At 34.8% G+C, this 17,957-nt stretch overlaps 1 protein-coding gene across 1 annotated transcript; it reads right to left on the reverse strand.

Moving 5' to 3' along the window:
- LOC109714066 (cytochrome P450 90B1-like) lies at positions 5,322 to 10,830 on the reverse strand. The gene is made up of 8 exons (XM_020238473.1): positions 10,581 to 10,830; positions 9,828 to 10,149; positions 8,140 to 8,292; positions 7,554 to 7,799; positions 6,994 to 7,086; positions 6,477 to 6,598; positions 5,522 to 5,623; positions 5,322 to 5,430 (listed from the first exon to the last, which is right to left on the reverse strand). Exons 1-8 carry the CDS (start codon positions 10,805 to 10,807, stop codon positions 5,322 to 5,324), a joined length of 1,374 nt encoding a protein of 457 aa, XP_020094062.1. The 5' UTR covers positions 10,808 to 10,830.

Consider the following 17,957-nt stretch of genomic DNA (forward strand, 5'->3'; position numbering starts at 1 on the left):
AATAGATAAACTGACTCATAGACGCATATATATTGCTCACAAAAAAAAACCAGTCCAACAAATTAAAAAACTCAACACGAGCAAGAGACGGCTATACTTATGCTGCTACCACTATATAATCTACTCTCTAATCTCCAAGCATCACAACTATTATCCTCGCAACCCTAGTAAGTGAGCCAGAGGAGAAAAAAGCCAAAGCAACTTGGCCATGAATCTACAAGTGCTCATAACACAACCATCATTTTATATTACCAAAAAAAATAAAAATTATAGCACTAAGTAAATTTCAAGTTGATAGCCATTTTCTAATTGAAGCAACGACAAGAACAAAAAGTCCACGAGTCACACAAATTCAATCTAACATTTGTAATAATTTTTTTATGTTTTATCTTTTTTTCAGAACCAAAATAACAAAAATTAAGAAGAATAATAAATGCACCAATACACCAATGAAGGAAACTAAAATATCATGGCAAAAAAAGTATGTTCACAGAAAATAATGGAATATTGACAAGAAAAAATAACGAAATTAATGACATAACTAAACAATACAAAAGCATACAACAAAGAAAAAAAAAAAATAGAAACATGCGAAAGGAAGGAAAAATGTTCGAAGATTTAACCACAAGTAAAATTCAAAATATAGAAGAATAGAAAAAAATAGATACAAAAACTAGGAATATAAAAGTGAATAAAATTCGAGTATGTACGGATAAACAGTAAATACAATCAAAGATAACAAGTAAAAAAGTATTTAAAAAAAAGGCATAAATTCTTCCCATCTTGGGTATACCCAAAGAAATCTAATACGCCAATTTTACAAAAAAATATATAATAGAGAATAAAATAAAAAAAATCTGACAAAAAAAATAAAAAAACACAAACTATAATTATAATGAACTGGGAAATATTTGGCAAAATAATATAAAAAATGGATCAAAAAAGTAGAAAAAATGATAAAATTGATCAAGAGACAAAATATTTAATGAAAAGAAGGAAAACAAAAAGTAGAAAAAAAACATGCTTTGATCTTGAAAGCAATAAAGAGAGAAAGTTTGTTAATATAGAAATTCTAAAATTAAACCTATTGAAAAATTCACGAAGCTCAGAATTGGGATTCTGTTCTTCATTGTTATCGCTTTGAAGCTGTCAGGATGGGTGGAAGGGTGGAACTGACTGGTTGGATCTAGTTGTTACCCACTAATGATTTTTTCTGTCGGTTACTCTTTCTCCATCGCATCGGAGATCACCCCGACCTCCGAATTATTAAATTGCTGTTAGCACCCTTCGGAACCAGAGAAAAAAGATGGCATGATATGCAAACTGGAGAAATAGAGAGAATAATTTTAAAACAAAAGATTAAAATGAGCAGTTAAAGTTCCTGTAGCTTTGGTCTTGTTCACGCTGGATTGTTGCCAGAGATCAATGGTCTTTGCCTTGACTCGTCGCGTTCCCACGACCAAGACTCAACCATAACCATTCCTCTGTGGGAGAGATTAATATCCTGGTACGGGATTGTGCTCGCATAGTTTGAAGGTCCTGTAATATAGCAAGATCTTTAAATAATCCTTTCATATAAACTGTGCTCCATGTGGAATCTATATAACAACTGTGAGTGATATGCGATATACATCTTATGCAAGTGAAATTTATATTTCCAGAGGAACAGCAGACTTATGGCCGTGATGCTGTTGAACCATAAATCTTGTTTCATTCGTTCTTCTGTACTTGCTAAATTTAAGCTATTTAAAGAATTATGGGAGCATTACAGTCTTCAAATTGATAAACTCTCAAGAACTTTACTCTGATAAGATTGGAGAGACTGATCTTGGGATTCCTTGCTGAGGGTTTGCATAAGTATCCATACAGGTAATTTCACACGCCGCCAGTGTGGTGGCCGAAAAGTTGATCAGCAATCAAACAAGGTATAAAATCAGCTGTAGACAATCAAGTGTCAGTGCACTCATCAATCTTAATGAGTCAACAGCGAATTCATATAACAAGATGGAAAATTCATCTACTTATATGTAGGTTTTTCTCGGTAAAATGCATCTTCCAGAAACCCTTTTACAAGAAGAACATTAAGAACGCTCTTAAGACTGACAATGCCTAGAAAAAGAAGAATTAAAAACAAAACCCAAAAAAAAAAAAAAAAGAATAGAAAGAAACATTCTCTAATTAATTTCCTGTAAAGACTTCTAGAAGTCAATGTACTACAGGATATTAACCTGTCTCCAAAATCGATATCCATACCATCTCTTTAATTAATCTGTCACAAGAATAGGATGGTATATGCAAGAGCCTCCCTTTCAGATCTCACTGTATAGAGGGTTCTCCCATGTTTTCGTCTAACAACTTTTATCTGCATACAACAAAAATTAACGCGCACAATAAAGTACCAAGCGAGGGGACAAATGGAGAAAGTCGATTCATGCTTTACATAGAGACAAAGAAATGTTTAGAAGTTTTTGCTATAAATGTACCCGTACATTTTTCTTCCCACTATATTCAAATACAGGCAAGTCAGTTTGTTTAAAATTATTCATACAGCAAAACAAATGACTAGCACGTAGATCTTTTGAGAAAGAATAAAGATACGAATAACAAATAAAACAGTGATGTGAGGAAAATTCTCTGAAGAAACTTCTTGGAAGGCGAAGAGGAAAATATCGGACATGAAGAAATAAGATTTTATACAGCCCATAATGATTCCGCTTGCTTTCTCATCTCTGTTTTGTGATTGAACACCATGTTGGGACTTGTAGGGATTAAGCTTCTATACTCAGGATCCATACTCTTGTTGCCTAATAATATGGAGCTCATAACATTCAATAACATGTGGAGTTAGAAAGTTATTTACAAGCAAATAGTTTTACAAATTACTCTGCGACAAAAAAACAAAACCGGGCATAGATATCTTGAATGGAGGGGTGATGAGATTAATTTTTTATGAACCAAAAAAAAAAAAAAGATTTGATCCTGGTCTTAGCAGGATATTCATTTAACGAAACACTCTAATATATTCATGATCTGCAGGAAGCGCTCCTGATTAGCGCATATAAATTAAGAAGCACTCTATGAAATCAAAGTCGGTTAAACATTATACATTCAAAAAAGAATAGCCTAACGAAAGATCAGTTATTACATGGTACGAGCTGTGAATCCAGGGAAAAATGCCCAGGCGCCGCCCACCCCCCCCCCCCCCCGGGGAATATTTGGGGGTGAAAATGAGGGGAGGGGCCTCCCCCGCCCACCCCCCCCAAAAAAATGGAAAGACAAATACCTTGAACTTCACAATCAATTCTGAGACGATACTTCTCTCGACGCGCGAAAAAATTTCGACCCGGTGTATCACTCGCTCTTGACTTTGCAAAGGTCTACATCAGTTCGTTGTGTATTTGATTATTGTGCAGGAGAATACAAGAACAATGCCAACTGCACTGATCATTAAAGATGGCCGTGCTACAATAAACAGTGCGGGACATTCTTAAATGGATTTGACTCGCGATTTAGATGGCTGCAGTTGTGACGATTCTCTAGTCCCTGTGTTTAGAAGATGAGCTGCAATGTTGCATCCCGCAGTTATACTTTTCTACTCTTTTCTGTGGGTGATATGAAGGGCGAAGAACGAAAGAAAAAAGGGAAGGCAGCCGGAATAATTACCTTATGGTTTAAGTATCCTTTACGATCCTCTTGCGACCTGCTGACTGCAGGACTGACCGAGTTGAGGGTCGAACCCAGGAATTTCAATAGGTAGTCACGACGCTGTTCTACATGCCAAATGAATGCAGGTCAATTGACGATACAGTAGCCTAACCTTCGCAGTGTAACGGCACCAATTAAAGTGTGCACAAAAAGACAAGCTGCCACGCGTATTTCTGATCAGAAAGGCCTAGCACGCCGCCCGACGATAGTATGATCATAAATTGTGTTGCACACATTGCCCTTTTAACAGACTCATGGAATGCTTAAGTATTTAAAACAATTCATCAATCAGTTTCCAAGTTTTCAAACAGACAGAATTATTCATCACCCCTCTCTAAGACGGACTCTGGGCTCGGAGTTTTTATGTTTTATCTCGGTGATACTTGATACGAGCAGGTTACAGATTCTGAATCATTGATTTAGTATGGTTTTACTGGTTGAGAATAGTGATCAGGACAGAGTTAAAGGAAGAGTTAAGGATTTTACAAAGTCTAGGTGGCAAATTAGGCTTACTACAATAGTATCTTTGTGCGCATAATATTTTAAAACACACAGTGATGTTCACTTACAGGGCTGTTCAGAAGCAACAGAAAATATATTAAATTGTCTCCCACTGCCCTCTCACTTATTAGACTTGCTGAAATGCAATAGGATTCAGGTAAATATTGTTGGCAATTTTTCACCAACAAAAAATAAATGCAAAACACATGATTACTGCAACTCCTCAGATGCAAAAATATACTAAACAATATCTAATTATAATGTCTCGAATATTGACAAAATCTATTGCTTAGTCTGGTATCTATCTTCTTCCATGTTTGCAAAGAATTTAATGAATGCATTTTAATATGTTTTTCCGTAATCAATCACCTATTGACAAGGAGCAGCTAGAGGTTAGCAGCGATGAATTAATGGATTTTTAAAAAACTAGTAGTCCGGTCGAGGAGCGGGTTGGGTTGGGAGGTTGAACGGAGGCGGAGTTGTGGTATCGGGCGATCGTACGTTATGAGAAAAAATTGAGATTGGTTTCTAGGTTAGAAAAGAAAAAAGATAGAGTTCGTAATTTTGCTCATGCACTCTCCCCATACACACTCAAGTTCCACCCCCTAACATTTCTTTCTACATTCTCTGCTGTTTTTTCCAGAATCTACTTTAGTACGCTGAATCTCGAGTGAACAAATTTGTTTTCTTTAGCTTCTTTACTTGTTTCTTGATTATTGGAACCTGTAACTTATCTCCCTATAATAATTATAAAAACAACAGTTGCCGTCAGCAAAACAAAATAAGAAGAAGAAAGCGCAAACATAAACCAGCGATAGTTCACTTTTGCCTTGTCTTGCGCAGCGATCCATTGCCACAATCACCCACGCGCGCACGGGCTTCAAGAACTTATTGGTTAGTCCAACCTGTTATGCTTTCCTGTTGCCGAAACAAAACCATGAAAGTTAGGTAAAACATTTTTAGACTTTGAAAAATTGTGTTTACTTGACCTTATATTTGCATAAAAGAAATACCTTTCTTCTTTTCCTGAAAGTTCAGCGGTCAGTCACCCACGAAAGCATTTAACAAGTCTGTGTTCTTTCTCTTCTCTTCTCAACTCTAAGTGCGTTATAAGTTTAGCCCCTGAAGTCATTTATAGCTAATAAAGTAGTTGAGCGGCAAAGACGGATAGATTTGTTTCCATTTCCACGCTCCTTCAACATGTCAGAGCTCTGAAGCTTCGACCTGGAAGCAAGCTGATGCAGATAGCCATACCCAGGAGAAACTAATTCATTATGCCAAGTAGCCAAGTTGTCATGAGAATACATGTATCTACCAAATCGACGGCCTTTGTTTCACTCTACGAGAATCAACTCGGAGCGTCTCGGGACGCTCGGCGCTCACCCGCGGCGATCCTTTCCCTGTACCAAGTGACGCGCTGAAAGGACAAATATCTTTCAAGTAAGTTTCTGCTCTCCAATCACTCGCAGATCGCTACTAGCACGAAATCCCCCTGCGGACTATGCTCAGGATGTCGGTTCTCTTCATCTATCACTTCCCTCCCATCAGCGCATCAACTCTAGCACCGATGAACGAAGGAGCTTCTCAGATTACACAGTCTATATATCAAGACCACGCAGCTCATAAGCCCAAAATTTCCGAAGGCCCCATCAGGGTGGCTAATAACCCAGTGAAACGGAGAATTAAGCTTCGTTAAGCGCACATAACAAAGATGAATCTCAGATGGTTACACCCACAAGGCATATGCTCGCTCAACTTCGCCCTGTGACTTCAATCAAGGGAGATGCATATACGCATCACTCCGATTTAAGGAATAGTCATACTGCAGACGAAGAAAGGCTGCTTCAAGTTCAAATCACTGGACTATGCAAGGGTCTCACATATGCTAGGATTCCTCTAAAAAAATAGTGCCTGTCCAAGTCCGATCGCTGATAGAATCACAAAAAGTCTTTGCATCAGTTAAATATAATCCACCACTAATATTCTGGTCTTCTGATTACCTTCATTTAGTAAGAAAACAATAATAATAATTAACAACATTACCGCATGGCAAAACTGGTCAACAAGCCATGGTTCTGGAGAATCAATGTTCGATGGTGAGTGTCTATGGACCAAAGGCATACCTTGAGACAGAATGCTTTAAGGCGCCATGTACGGAATAAATCGCGTCAAGGTAGGCATTCTCAGTCATCCCTAAGTTTTTAAGAGTTAATTACGACAGAAGCAAAGAGCCACGCACGCATTTTACGAAAGTAAACTCCAGCCAATACTATGATATAACTATATCCCATTGCAGGCGTAGATCCCCGCCGAAAGACCACAAATCCCCTGTCACGTGGTTCTTCAAAGGAAGCCGTCCGGCAAGGTAGACTCTTGCTCTCGCTTCCTCTCCCTATGCCACCAATCTTGGAATACACGCTTGTCAAGAATCATCGAAGTTCTAACAAATCTTCTAAACAGTACAATTCTTACGCACTCGTCCAAAATTTGTTGCTCTCTCTTGGGCGCACGGCGCCTCAACAAAAATTATCAATTGATCATCCAGCACCTATTCCTTACCCAAAATGATAGGTAATTGGAGCACACAAGTCCAGCAAATTCGCAATGATCAATCAGCAAAATCCGACAACTCCAATTCGAGACGACTGTACAATCTTGGACATCAGACCCTTGCCCTAGAGATTCTGTGCTTAGCCGTGAATTTTCTGTGACAGAGAATAATAATAATATTTATATTCAATAAAAAAAGTGATTTTTTTTTCCTTATTTTTTTTATTGGAAGCTCACATTTTGGGTGAATTCGCAATCCTTGTAATCATCCCACGTTAGGTTGCTCCCTCCATTCTCACTCTTGGATTTCAAACATCGATCGCGCTCTTCCTGAAACCGCCCAAAAAATTAATTCCAACTAAAAAAACTTTTTTTTTTTTCCCTCAGATAATGTCGTTTATTAAAGTAACAATATACAAAACTTTTCTAAATTATGAACTATTCTGATTTGGATACCCAATTTTTCAAAATTTTAATTTTTTATTTAATTTTTTAAATTATTTGATTTGAGCCCGTCAGGTATCTTTACTTTAAAATTTAAACTAATTATTTATTTTAAAAATTTATATTTGTAATAATTGCATGAAGTATACTAATTAAATCAATGGAGGTATATGATACATTCAAATTTTGAAAAAGTCAAAGTATCGTTGATTAATTCGAATTAAATAAATTTAAAAACTGGAAAGTAAAATTAAAATTTTGAAAAGTTAGATAAGGAAATAAAGATGATTCATGATAAGTTCTCTATGTTTTTGACCTATTAACTTATCAATACGGTATTTGCACAACTTTACCCTCATCTGCTCAATAGCTTTCGGACAACGCGCCAAAAAATAGAATGCTAAAGATAAAGTCCGCGCCGTCGTATGATGACCGGCGAAAATCAGGCCCTGAGTTGAGTCGATCATCTCCTCTGTCGAGTACGACGTATTCTTCGATATCCAGTCAACGAAGTCGTCCTCCTCGTCGACTCCCTTCCTTTCGTTTATGCTCTTCTCTTCCATCTTCTGCTCCACCATTTTTCCAATATACGCCCTTCCCTGTAACCCCGCAAAAACTATATACGTATATATATACATACATTTTTGAATACTAAAGGAGGGAATGTACTTGAGATGAGAAACATATTTTATGTACACAACTTATCTGAAAACTATGAAACATTTTAAATTCAACTATCCGATCATTTGAAATTTTGTCTTTCGATTTGAGTAGGTCAATGATACATTGATCTTATGAAATATACTAACTAAATTCGTTGAAAAGTTGGATAATAAAATCAAAATTTTAAAAGATTGGATTGTCGATTCAAAGTGGTTCATTAATTCAAATAAGTACGGTACGTATGTTTTTATCTATAATTTTATATAGGAATTTTACCTTTAGAGCCTTGTAGTATGTTGTTCCGGGCAAATTAATTGGAATTGAGGAGAACCCCTTGGCTAAGTCCATGAACGCGTTACTTAGCTCATCTGTTTTCGGGTTGTTTGAGTTCATTCCCATCACCTTTTTTGATATTACATAGAATGAAAACTGCAAATAAATAAATAAATGATTAAGCACTATATATATATATATATATATAGTTACTATACTATCGGAAGTATAAAGTAGTTGGTGCTTCTACTTTTTTAGCCTTTAGATTAAAGATTCTACAGTTGGGATGATAGCGGTCTCCTTAGGGTTGAGTGGTCCCTTTAGGGTTGAGTGGTCCCCATTGATTAATAATATTAATCCAATGGTTAGAAATGATCAATATGGCTGATCTAAGGGCTAAAAAATCGGAAGCACCAACTACTTTATGCTTCCGATAGTATAGTAACTCTACTCCTATATATATATATATATATATATATATAAAACTAGGCTATTATACTATTAATAGCACCGAATCATTTGTGCTATTAGATTCGGTTCTTGAATGAAGGAATGTGCGGTTGGTATGATAGTGGTCTTCCAAACTTGAGTGGGTGGTTTGGTTGAATAGTATGATCTAACGGATAGGAATAATCAAAAGAGTAAATCTAATGGTAGAAAATTTGATAGCACTAAGTGTTTGAACTTTTTTACTACTAAGTTTATAATTCTTGAATGAAAAATTATATGATTAGAATGATAATATTCCCTTAACTTCTTCATTGTGATACGAATTCTCCTCTATGGTTTAGTAGGTGGCGGGTAGAATAGTATGATCTAAAATTTGAAATTAATTAAGATGTAGATTTAATGATGAAATACTTTATAGCACAAAATATTTAGTACTATTAATAATATCCCAGTCAGACCCTCTCTCTCTATATATATATGAGCCAAGAAAAATTGTTAATCAATGTGCACTAGCTAATAATTCTAATTAAATTATAAACACTAACTATAATTATATTATATCTTATTTTATCTTTTCTTTTACCAATAATATATTTATATTCATAAAAAATGTATTATGAAAATCAATTGCTGGAAGGGTGGCGTAATTTCCTCTAGGAGACATGATTTTGTAGACTCACCGAGTGCTCCACTTGTAGTTGTATGGGACGAAAAACCAATTAAAGTAATTGTGACATGAAACTTTGAAGATTCCTCCAGTTAATGTTGTGAAGTTAAAGTTGGTTGGTAAGAAAAAATAAAAAAAATGCATGACGAGAGAGTTTTTGATGAAGAGCCTACGCACCTGTTTGGTTCGGGGTTAAGGGATGAAAGAAGCCCTTAACCCTGAAGTTATTTCCAAACATTCAATTTCGGGGGTGGGGTTAGCTAATCCCACTATTCCAACCAAACAAAATACTATTTTACCCACTATCCTTTTTATCCCATCTACTTCAACCAAATACTATTTTATCTATACCGGGATTAAACCCAATAAACATATTTTTATCAAAATATTGATAAAAATTTTTCGACGTTATATTAAAGCACCGGTATACTTATCTCGACATATTTATTTAACGATCTCTTGCTCGACTTTTTTACAAGCGTTAGAAATTATTCTTGCCGATACTTCAAAACATCGTTAGTTATTATATATTTAAAATGTTCTTAAATGTAAGATTTATTATAGTGAAACGTACCTTTCTGGCCTCGTCGACGCCGTAGATGACGTTGCGGCCTTTCCAGGAGGCGACAAGGGCGGCGGCCTGCTGCTCGATGCTGCGGATGAAGGACTGGGTCCTGGCGCTGCTCACGAAGCTGAGGATGATGGACTTCTTCTGCTTATGCGCGTCGCCTGTCGACATCACTGTCGAGTGCTTGCCGATCAGCCGTGGGAGGTGCGGCAGCCATGCACTCTCGAAAAGCCGTGTTTCGTTGTTCAGCACATGGCGGTTCAGCTCCGCGTCCGCCGACACGATCGACACCCTCCCGAACAGTCTCGCCGTGAACACCCGACCGTACCTGAACATATCATACGTATACAAATACTTACAGATACTTTTATCAGCAATCTCTTTTAGTAGAGATGTACTATGCGGGCAATAAGATCTTAGATTAGATCTGGGTTCAGTAAAACGGTCGTAACTTTGCGTACATGCGTCCGTTTTCAGCATGCAGTTCCAATCTGAAACCAGTTTTTCGCGATGCACGCGTGGACCGGCTCGGCTTGGCACCCAAAGTCAATCGTTTAGTTCTCCGAGTTTGCAGTTTTAGGTTTTCTTTTATTAATTTTGAGAATTTTGTTTCGTTTCTTTTATTATTTTGAATTAGACAAGAATTCTGTAATATTTATGACTGATTAATTAGGGCTAGATTTAGACGTTTAATATCGAATTCTGAGTAAAAGAGAGAGAGAAAAAAAAAGAAAAGGAAGTAAAAGAGAAGGGGATAACTTTGAGATCTTCTGGGTCATGTAGTCGCCGAGCGCGGCAGCAGGGTGCGGGCGGAGGAAGGCGAAGGTGGAGCCGACAACGGGCCACCCCATCTCCCCCAGCGGGAGCCGCTTCGTCGACGCCTTTCGCTTCGCATTAACGCTCCGCTGAAACGGCAGCAGCAGCAGAACAACGAGAGTAGAGATCACCAAAGTTATTGCTGCTGCAAGAAGAGTTGCAGGGGACATCTCTAACACTTAATTCCTCTTGCGCAGAGAGTGTTGAGATTGAGTGAATGATGTATGCATGGTAGTATATATATATATAAAAGGAGTGATTGCCATTTAAAATGTCATTTTGAGTACCAGCCCATTAAACATTATCATTTGCATCCGGATCTGACCATTTCTATCCCTATGTACCCACATGTTACCAGTAAAGATATGAATATTAATTTTTTTTATCCAAAAAATTATGGATAAAATGTGTAGGTATATGTTAAGTTGTGAGCATTTAGGGTGCGTTTGGTTCGCATTATGAAAGATTACTAGGAATGAAAAGATGTCCGAAAATTTTATTTCTATTCATCCTATTACTAAGAATGTTGAATTTCTGTGTTTGGTTCGCACGGTCATATTATTTAACCATGTTATTTAAAATTAAAAAAAATATACAATTAATTAATTTATTTTTTAATTAATTTTATATAATACTATAAAAAATATTAGCATCTTTTTAGAAAAAAGGGAGAGAGAGTATAGGTTAAAGAGAGAGAGCATAATTAAAAAAAAATAGAGAGAGAAATAGAGTCGAAATTAGAGGGAGTGAGAGAGTTGAGATTTTAGAAAAAGATAGAGAGAGAAAGCTTAGTTTAGAGAGAGAAAAAAATTAAATTTTAGAGAGAAAGATAAGTTTAGAAAGAGATATGAGGTTAAAAGTAAAGAAAAATAATACTAATTAGCTGGCCGGTAGGGAGAAAGAAAGAGATTAGACATATTAGGATTACCCCAATTCATTAATATGAGAATATCCACCCTCCCTCAAGGGAATAAGATTAGTATTTTGGGATGAATCTTATTCCCAAGTAAATCTAATATTACCAACTAGATTACTTAGTGCGTTTAGCCAAACACCGTCATATTTTTTTTATTCCTACTGGATTATTAGGAATCTTTAAAAGATAGCGTGAACCAAACGCACCCTTAGGGTAATCAGTGGATACCCACAGGTACTCGTATATATTTTTTGAATTAAAAAAAATAATCTTTATGATATTTCATGATCATGAAAAATTTTATTAATTTTGTTGCATAAAAATTTGTAATGATAAAATACTTTTATATTATATAATTTATGCATTTTAAGATTTTATATTATTTATTATATGTTATGATGTTTAAATAATAAGTTATGCTATACTTTTAAAAATTATATATACGTGTTTTGTATTTGGGAAATATAAGAGTAAAAAAAAAAAATCTTGCCGGTAACCTGCATATTGGCCGGGTATGGATAAAAATGCTAACTATCTAAAAGTTTACAGATAAATTCTATTCATATTCATATGACCTGCAAGTATAATGATCGATTCTATTCATATTCATACGACCTGCAAGTATAATGATCCATCAGTGAGTTATCCAACATGTCTGTTTACTAGGTCATGTTAAGTTGGTGCCTTCCTTTTGAATTTGGATTGAGTCAAAATTAATTAAATTATAAAGTTGGTTTATGAAAAATAACAGGCCTATGGAATATGTCAATTAGTTTTGAAGTCGATTTTCAATGGTGGACAATATGTGTTTACCAATGCAAGGCTGAACTGTATCTTTCTTTCTATACGATAAAGATATTATTCGGACCGCATGTACCATAAGCATTCTTAGTTTATGCTTTTCAAGACGAGTCTAATTAATAGTGGTTGATTTGATAGAGCTCATTATAGTATTTCTAGAGTTGAGTGGTTATCACAGAATAATAATATTAATATAAATATTTGAAATGATTAAAGGAATTTATTTAAAGACTAAAAAATCAGAAGCAGCAAATCTATTACTATATATAAAAGTAGAACCCTTAATGAACCCTATGTGAGAAGCTGACACGTGACTTTTTATATGCTTGCCACGTGTCAAACTCAAATATGGATATTTGGTTACGAATTATTTGAAATTATTGGTTTAATTAATTATTTAAAAATATTGGCGAATTATTTTTTCGTGGTGGAAATAATCTGTTGCAAACTCAAATTTCATATTGGCAGATAATTAATTATTTAAAATTATTGGTTGCGAAATAAGCAATAATCTGTTGTGAATTATTTGAAATGGTTAGTTGCGAGAAAAATGGTCAAACTCAAATTTCATATTGGCAGATAATTAATTATTTAAAATTATTGGTTCCGAAATCAATAATCTAACGGTCAAACTCAAATTTCGTATTGGCAGATAATAGTGAAACTCAAATTTCGTATTGGCAGATAACAGTGAAACTCAAATTTCGTATTGGCAGATAATTAATTATTTAAAATTAGTGGTTGCGAAATAAGCAATAATCTGTTGCGAATTATTTGAAATGGTTAGTTGCGAAAAAAATGGTCAAACTCAAATTTCGTATTGGCAAATAATTAATTATTTAAAATTATTGGTTGAGAAATACGCAATAATCTGTTGCGAATAATTTAAAGATTATTGCACAAAAATCGTAACGATACCAAATAAAACGAAAAGATGACGTGCTTTGAAATTATCTTTGCAAAGAAATTTATCTAGTACAGAATACATTTACTTCGAAGTTTTTCCTACTTCATTTGGATAATTTGTTTTCTCTACTGTCCCACTCCTATAATTCTATTCTTAACTATGAATGCTCTAAAAAGAAATCTAATTCTTTTTATTTTATATTTAAATATATGTATTAAATTTTCTAATTGATTCTTAGTTTCTCAGGAATATGGCACTTTGAAGATTCAAATACTAACACCTCAACCCTCTTGGAGACAAATTGGTAAGAATCAAAAAAATTTAAAACTCACACCACCTCTGTAATTTCTCCGTCTAAATATTGATCTTTAAAATAGAACAATCAGTTCCTACGTCATCTGTAAATTTTAATTTCGAACCCATTTTTTCCTCGTCACTCATGTAACTTCATCTCAATCAACAAAATTTTTTTCTTATATTTCTGAAAATCAATCATCTATATACTTTCTGAATCTTAAAAGCGATAGTAGAACATCATATAGTGTGCTATCAATTGTTCAAAATAGAAAGTTAAGTATCTCATTATAAGCTTAAATATTAATGTCATTGCTAATTTTCATATCAATTTATACCATTATTTATTTCGGGCACATCAATATGTAACTGAATTGTTTGCAATACCAATCCATAAATAAATAGACGCAAGGATTACAATTTGCATTTAAGTTGAATAGTACTTTTGGTCGCAAAATTTTTTTTCTCTAGTTGGTACTTTAAATGTACAAAATTAAATGATAGTTATTTATTTGATTGATTAAAAAATACAAAAAATAATCAAAAACTTTGTATCATCATAAAAATTTTATTACCATATTCATTATATAGCCGTGCATCGCAACGGGTGAAAATCTATTTTTCTATATTTTGATTAGGTATAGCAAGCTCCACCGTACTCTCGTCTCTTTCTCTTTATATTATATAGATATATGTAAATATATAATATATATAGTTGAGTCCTAGGAATATTCTCAAAAGCTACCAAGGTGGTTGTCGCTTTGTTGCATTTTACCCATTGGTCGAAGTGAGCATGTAAATTGACATGATGGCGAGAGGTGTAGTTGGTAATAGTGTTGCATCAACACGTTAGAGTAATGAAGGATAGATTCAAACTATAAACTCAAAAGCACCAACGGGTTCTAAGTCAATCTATATATATCATATATAAGTCAGCTAATATGCGTTCTGAAAGCACGGTAGCGCAACCGTGCTTCCACAGTTTTCGCGTATTGGGACTTCAAATGGATGATCGCAGCTCCGAAAACTTTGATCTAACGTAGCTTGAAGTATCTAAAAAAATTTGTGATTTTTGCCGATATCATGCCTCGTACGGACGAAGGTAATTCACCTCACTCCATTACACACTGTCACTGCCCCCCTTTGCAAGTTAACAGCTGAGAAACTATCACAATATATTTTGCTAAACTTTGATCAGAAATTTTTATACTCTATAAAATACTGATCATAAGTCAATACTTTTTATTCTATAATTTACATATATACGTATCACTTTTGTACGAAGTTCTTAATTTTCCCAATTGATTTTAAGCCCTAGTTCACTTATGCAATAAAACATTGTAAAATCTTATTTTCTAATACTCGAATCACTTCTAGATCCACCGTTTTAACTGAATCGTATTCTGATTCTAGTTGAAAGTCGCAGGCCTCGAAAATGACCTAGAAACAGAGAAGCTCCGTGCTCCCAGAAGCATATAGCCCCCACTCTCTCCTCTCTCCTCTCTCTCTCTTCTCTCTCTCTCCTCTCTCCCTCCCTCTCTCTCTCTCTCTCTCTCATAAATACTATATATATCATATAAAGATGAGGCTAAACTTACACGAATCACGGAGCCTTCCGTCTCCAGCTCGTTGGAATTTGCATTCAATATCGTGATCCCGGCTCCTTAAACTGATCTAGCTATTTGAAGTACCTATAAAATAAATTATATTTTACGACTATCATTGCCTAGTGAACAAGAGGTCAAAATCAACGGCTGAAAATAAAACCATCTACAAATGAAATATGACATTAAAAATTAAATCAAAGATATTAATCTGTTATCATATATAAAAAAATTCTATCAAATTTACGTGATTTGGATATAGCTACACCGTTGAAACGCTTATGCAAACGGCTACTACTACGCATTGAAAAATTGTTGATTTGAGCCGTCATCGATCACTAGGCAAATATATCGTAAAAAACATAAAATTATTTCTAGTACTCCCAAAATACTCTAGACAATTTAACGAGCCGATCGACGAATTCGAAAATCGCAACATACGAAAACGAGCAGAACCACGGAAGCTCCGTGCTTCCGATACATAAGTAAGCCTCACTCTATACTATATAATAATATAATATATATATATATATATATACTACTTATAAAAGCGTGAGTTTTGAATTTTTTCCCTTTCCAAAAATGTATCTATCTTTTTTACTAATATTGTCATGTCCGGTAATTTTCAACTATCCATTTTAAATAAATCTTTAAATAAGAATTTATTCTTAAATATAAATCTTAAGTTTTCACCATTGGATCTCATCCAACGAATAAAAATAAAAGTATCTGTCATTTTTGTTGACAAAAATACCTTTCATATCCGTTATCTCCTATCTACGCCGCATTTTTTAAATATTTTTTTCTATCCACCAATAATGTAATACGTAAAACTAAATTTATCTCGTATCTAACGTAATACTCACCAATCACGTAATACTTCCGCTAATCACGTAATATGTAAAATTAAATTTATTTGCTATCCACGTGTTTTCTCAAATATTTTTTCTTCTCAAACATAATATCTGCCAACACGTAGTATTCAAAATTAAATTTTAAATTTGTAATTCTCACCAAAATTTAATACCTGCGAATTTGATAATTTAAATTTTAATTTATTATAGTAGATTTTTCATTACATAAGATAGTAGATTTAATTTTGACGAGTATTAAAATTTGGTGCGTCATAAAATTAAATCTACTATCTGAAAGTAGTGCGTTTGGTATGCTTCTGAAAGTACAGAGCGCTCCGTACTTCCAAGTTGTTTTTGATGTTCGGACTTTCGAATCGATGATTGCCTCCGTTAGACTTGATCTAGAGTATTTGAAGTATTTAGAAAATAAATTTTGTGATTTTTCGATATTATTTGCCTAGTGATCGAAGTGACTCAAAATTAACGGCTGAAAATAAAAATCTTACAAAATATGATGATATGACATTAAAATTTTAGATCAAAGTTATTGATCTTGTTTTATATGGTATAAAAAATTTTCTATCAAAATTTCATGTGATTTAGATATTTCTACACTGTTAAACTTGCAAACGGCTCACCACGGCCATTAAAATTATTGATTTTGAGTCCCTTCGATCATTAGGCAAATAGTATAAAAAAAAACACAAAATTTATTTTCTAGGTACTTCAAATACTCTAGATCAACTCTAACGGAGTCGATCGTCGATTCGAAAGTCCCAACATCAAAAATAACTTGAAAGCACGGAACCAGCCCACTATATATATATATATATATATATATAAGATATTTTGATTTTTTAGCTCGCAATATATACGTCAAATAAAAATAATAAGTGATCATCTTTTTTTACTTTTTTTAATCGTAAATATATTAAACCAATATTAAAATTAATATTTATATCTAATACCAGACTCTAATTATTTAATATTTATTTATATAACTTAAATTAATTATATAATAATAGTATTCTATATACAACAAAAATACTATATTAATGAAGAATATATGATATAATAATAAATATTATATATAAATAATACTATATATACTAATAAATAAATATATCTTTATAAATATAATTATATATAATACATAGATATTATATATATTATAATAAATAAATAGTCGGCGGCTATCTATAAAGCACGAAGCACTGTGGTACCAATTTCCGCCGTTAGATCTAAAACGTCTTTCGATCATTTTCACGACTTAGATCATATTATTCACCAACCACCACTCAACCCTAAGGGCCCACATCATCAACGCAACATCCTTATCCAATGGCAAACTATGATAGGCACCAATAATTGGTGCCAATTAATAGCAATACCTATTCTATATATAGAGGCCCCGCCCTCTATCTATTAATAGTCACGAAGCACTTTCTATATATATATATATAATATAGCAAGAGAGAGAAAATTAAGTAGGTCCACCGTGGACGCTCCCTACTCACGTGGTCCACGAGCCACATTGGCTCGTGTACCGTGCAACCACTCAACCTACAATAGCCGCGATTTTTTTTTCGCCCGCGGCAGATCCTGCGTTGCGTCGCGCGTATGTGCCCGACCCACGCCACGACCACCACGGGCGCGCCTACGGCCGGCCCCGCCCGTGGCCCGCGCGGCTCCGTCCACCGCCAGCGCCTGAGACCACCCCCCCCCCCCCGTCCAAGCGCACCGATAAAAAAATGGCCACCCGCCAGCCCGACCCCCGCCTTCGCCAGCCTCCGCGCCAGCACCGCTATGCGCCTGCCCGCTTCCGCCGCGCCCACCCGCCCCAGCTCCCGCTTCGCGCTCGCCCCCCGCGCCCCCCGCGCTCGCCTTGCCCGCGACACGTGTACAGTATTAGGAATAAATAAAGATAAGATTAATAGATCTAAT

This window comes from Ananas comosus, linkage group 8, assembly GCF_001540865.1.
Source record: "Ananas comosus cultivar F153 linkage group 8, ASM154086v1, whole genome shotgun sequence".
NCBI classification, from domain to species: Eukaryota; Viridiplantae; Streptophyta; class Magnoliopsida; order Poales; family Bromeliaceae; genus Ananas; species Ananas comosus.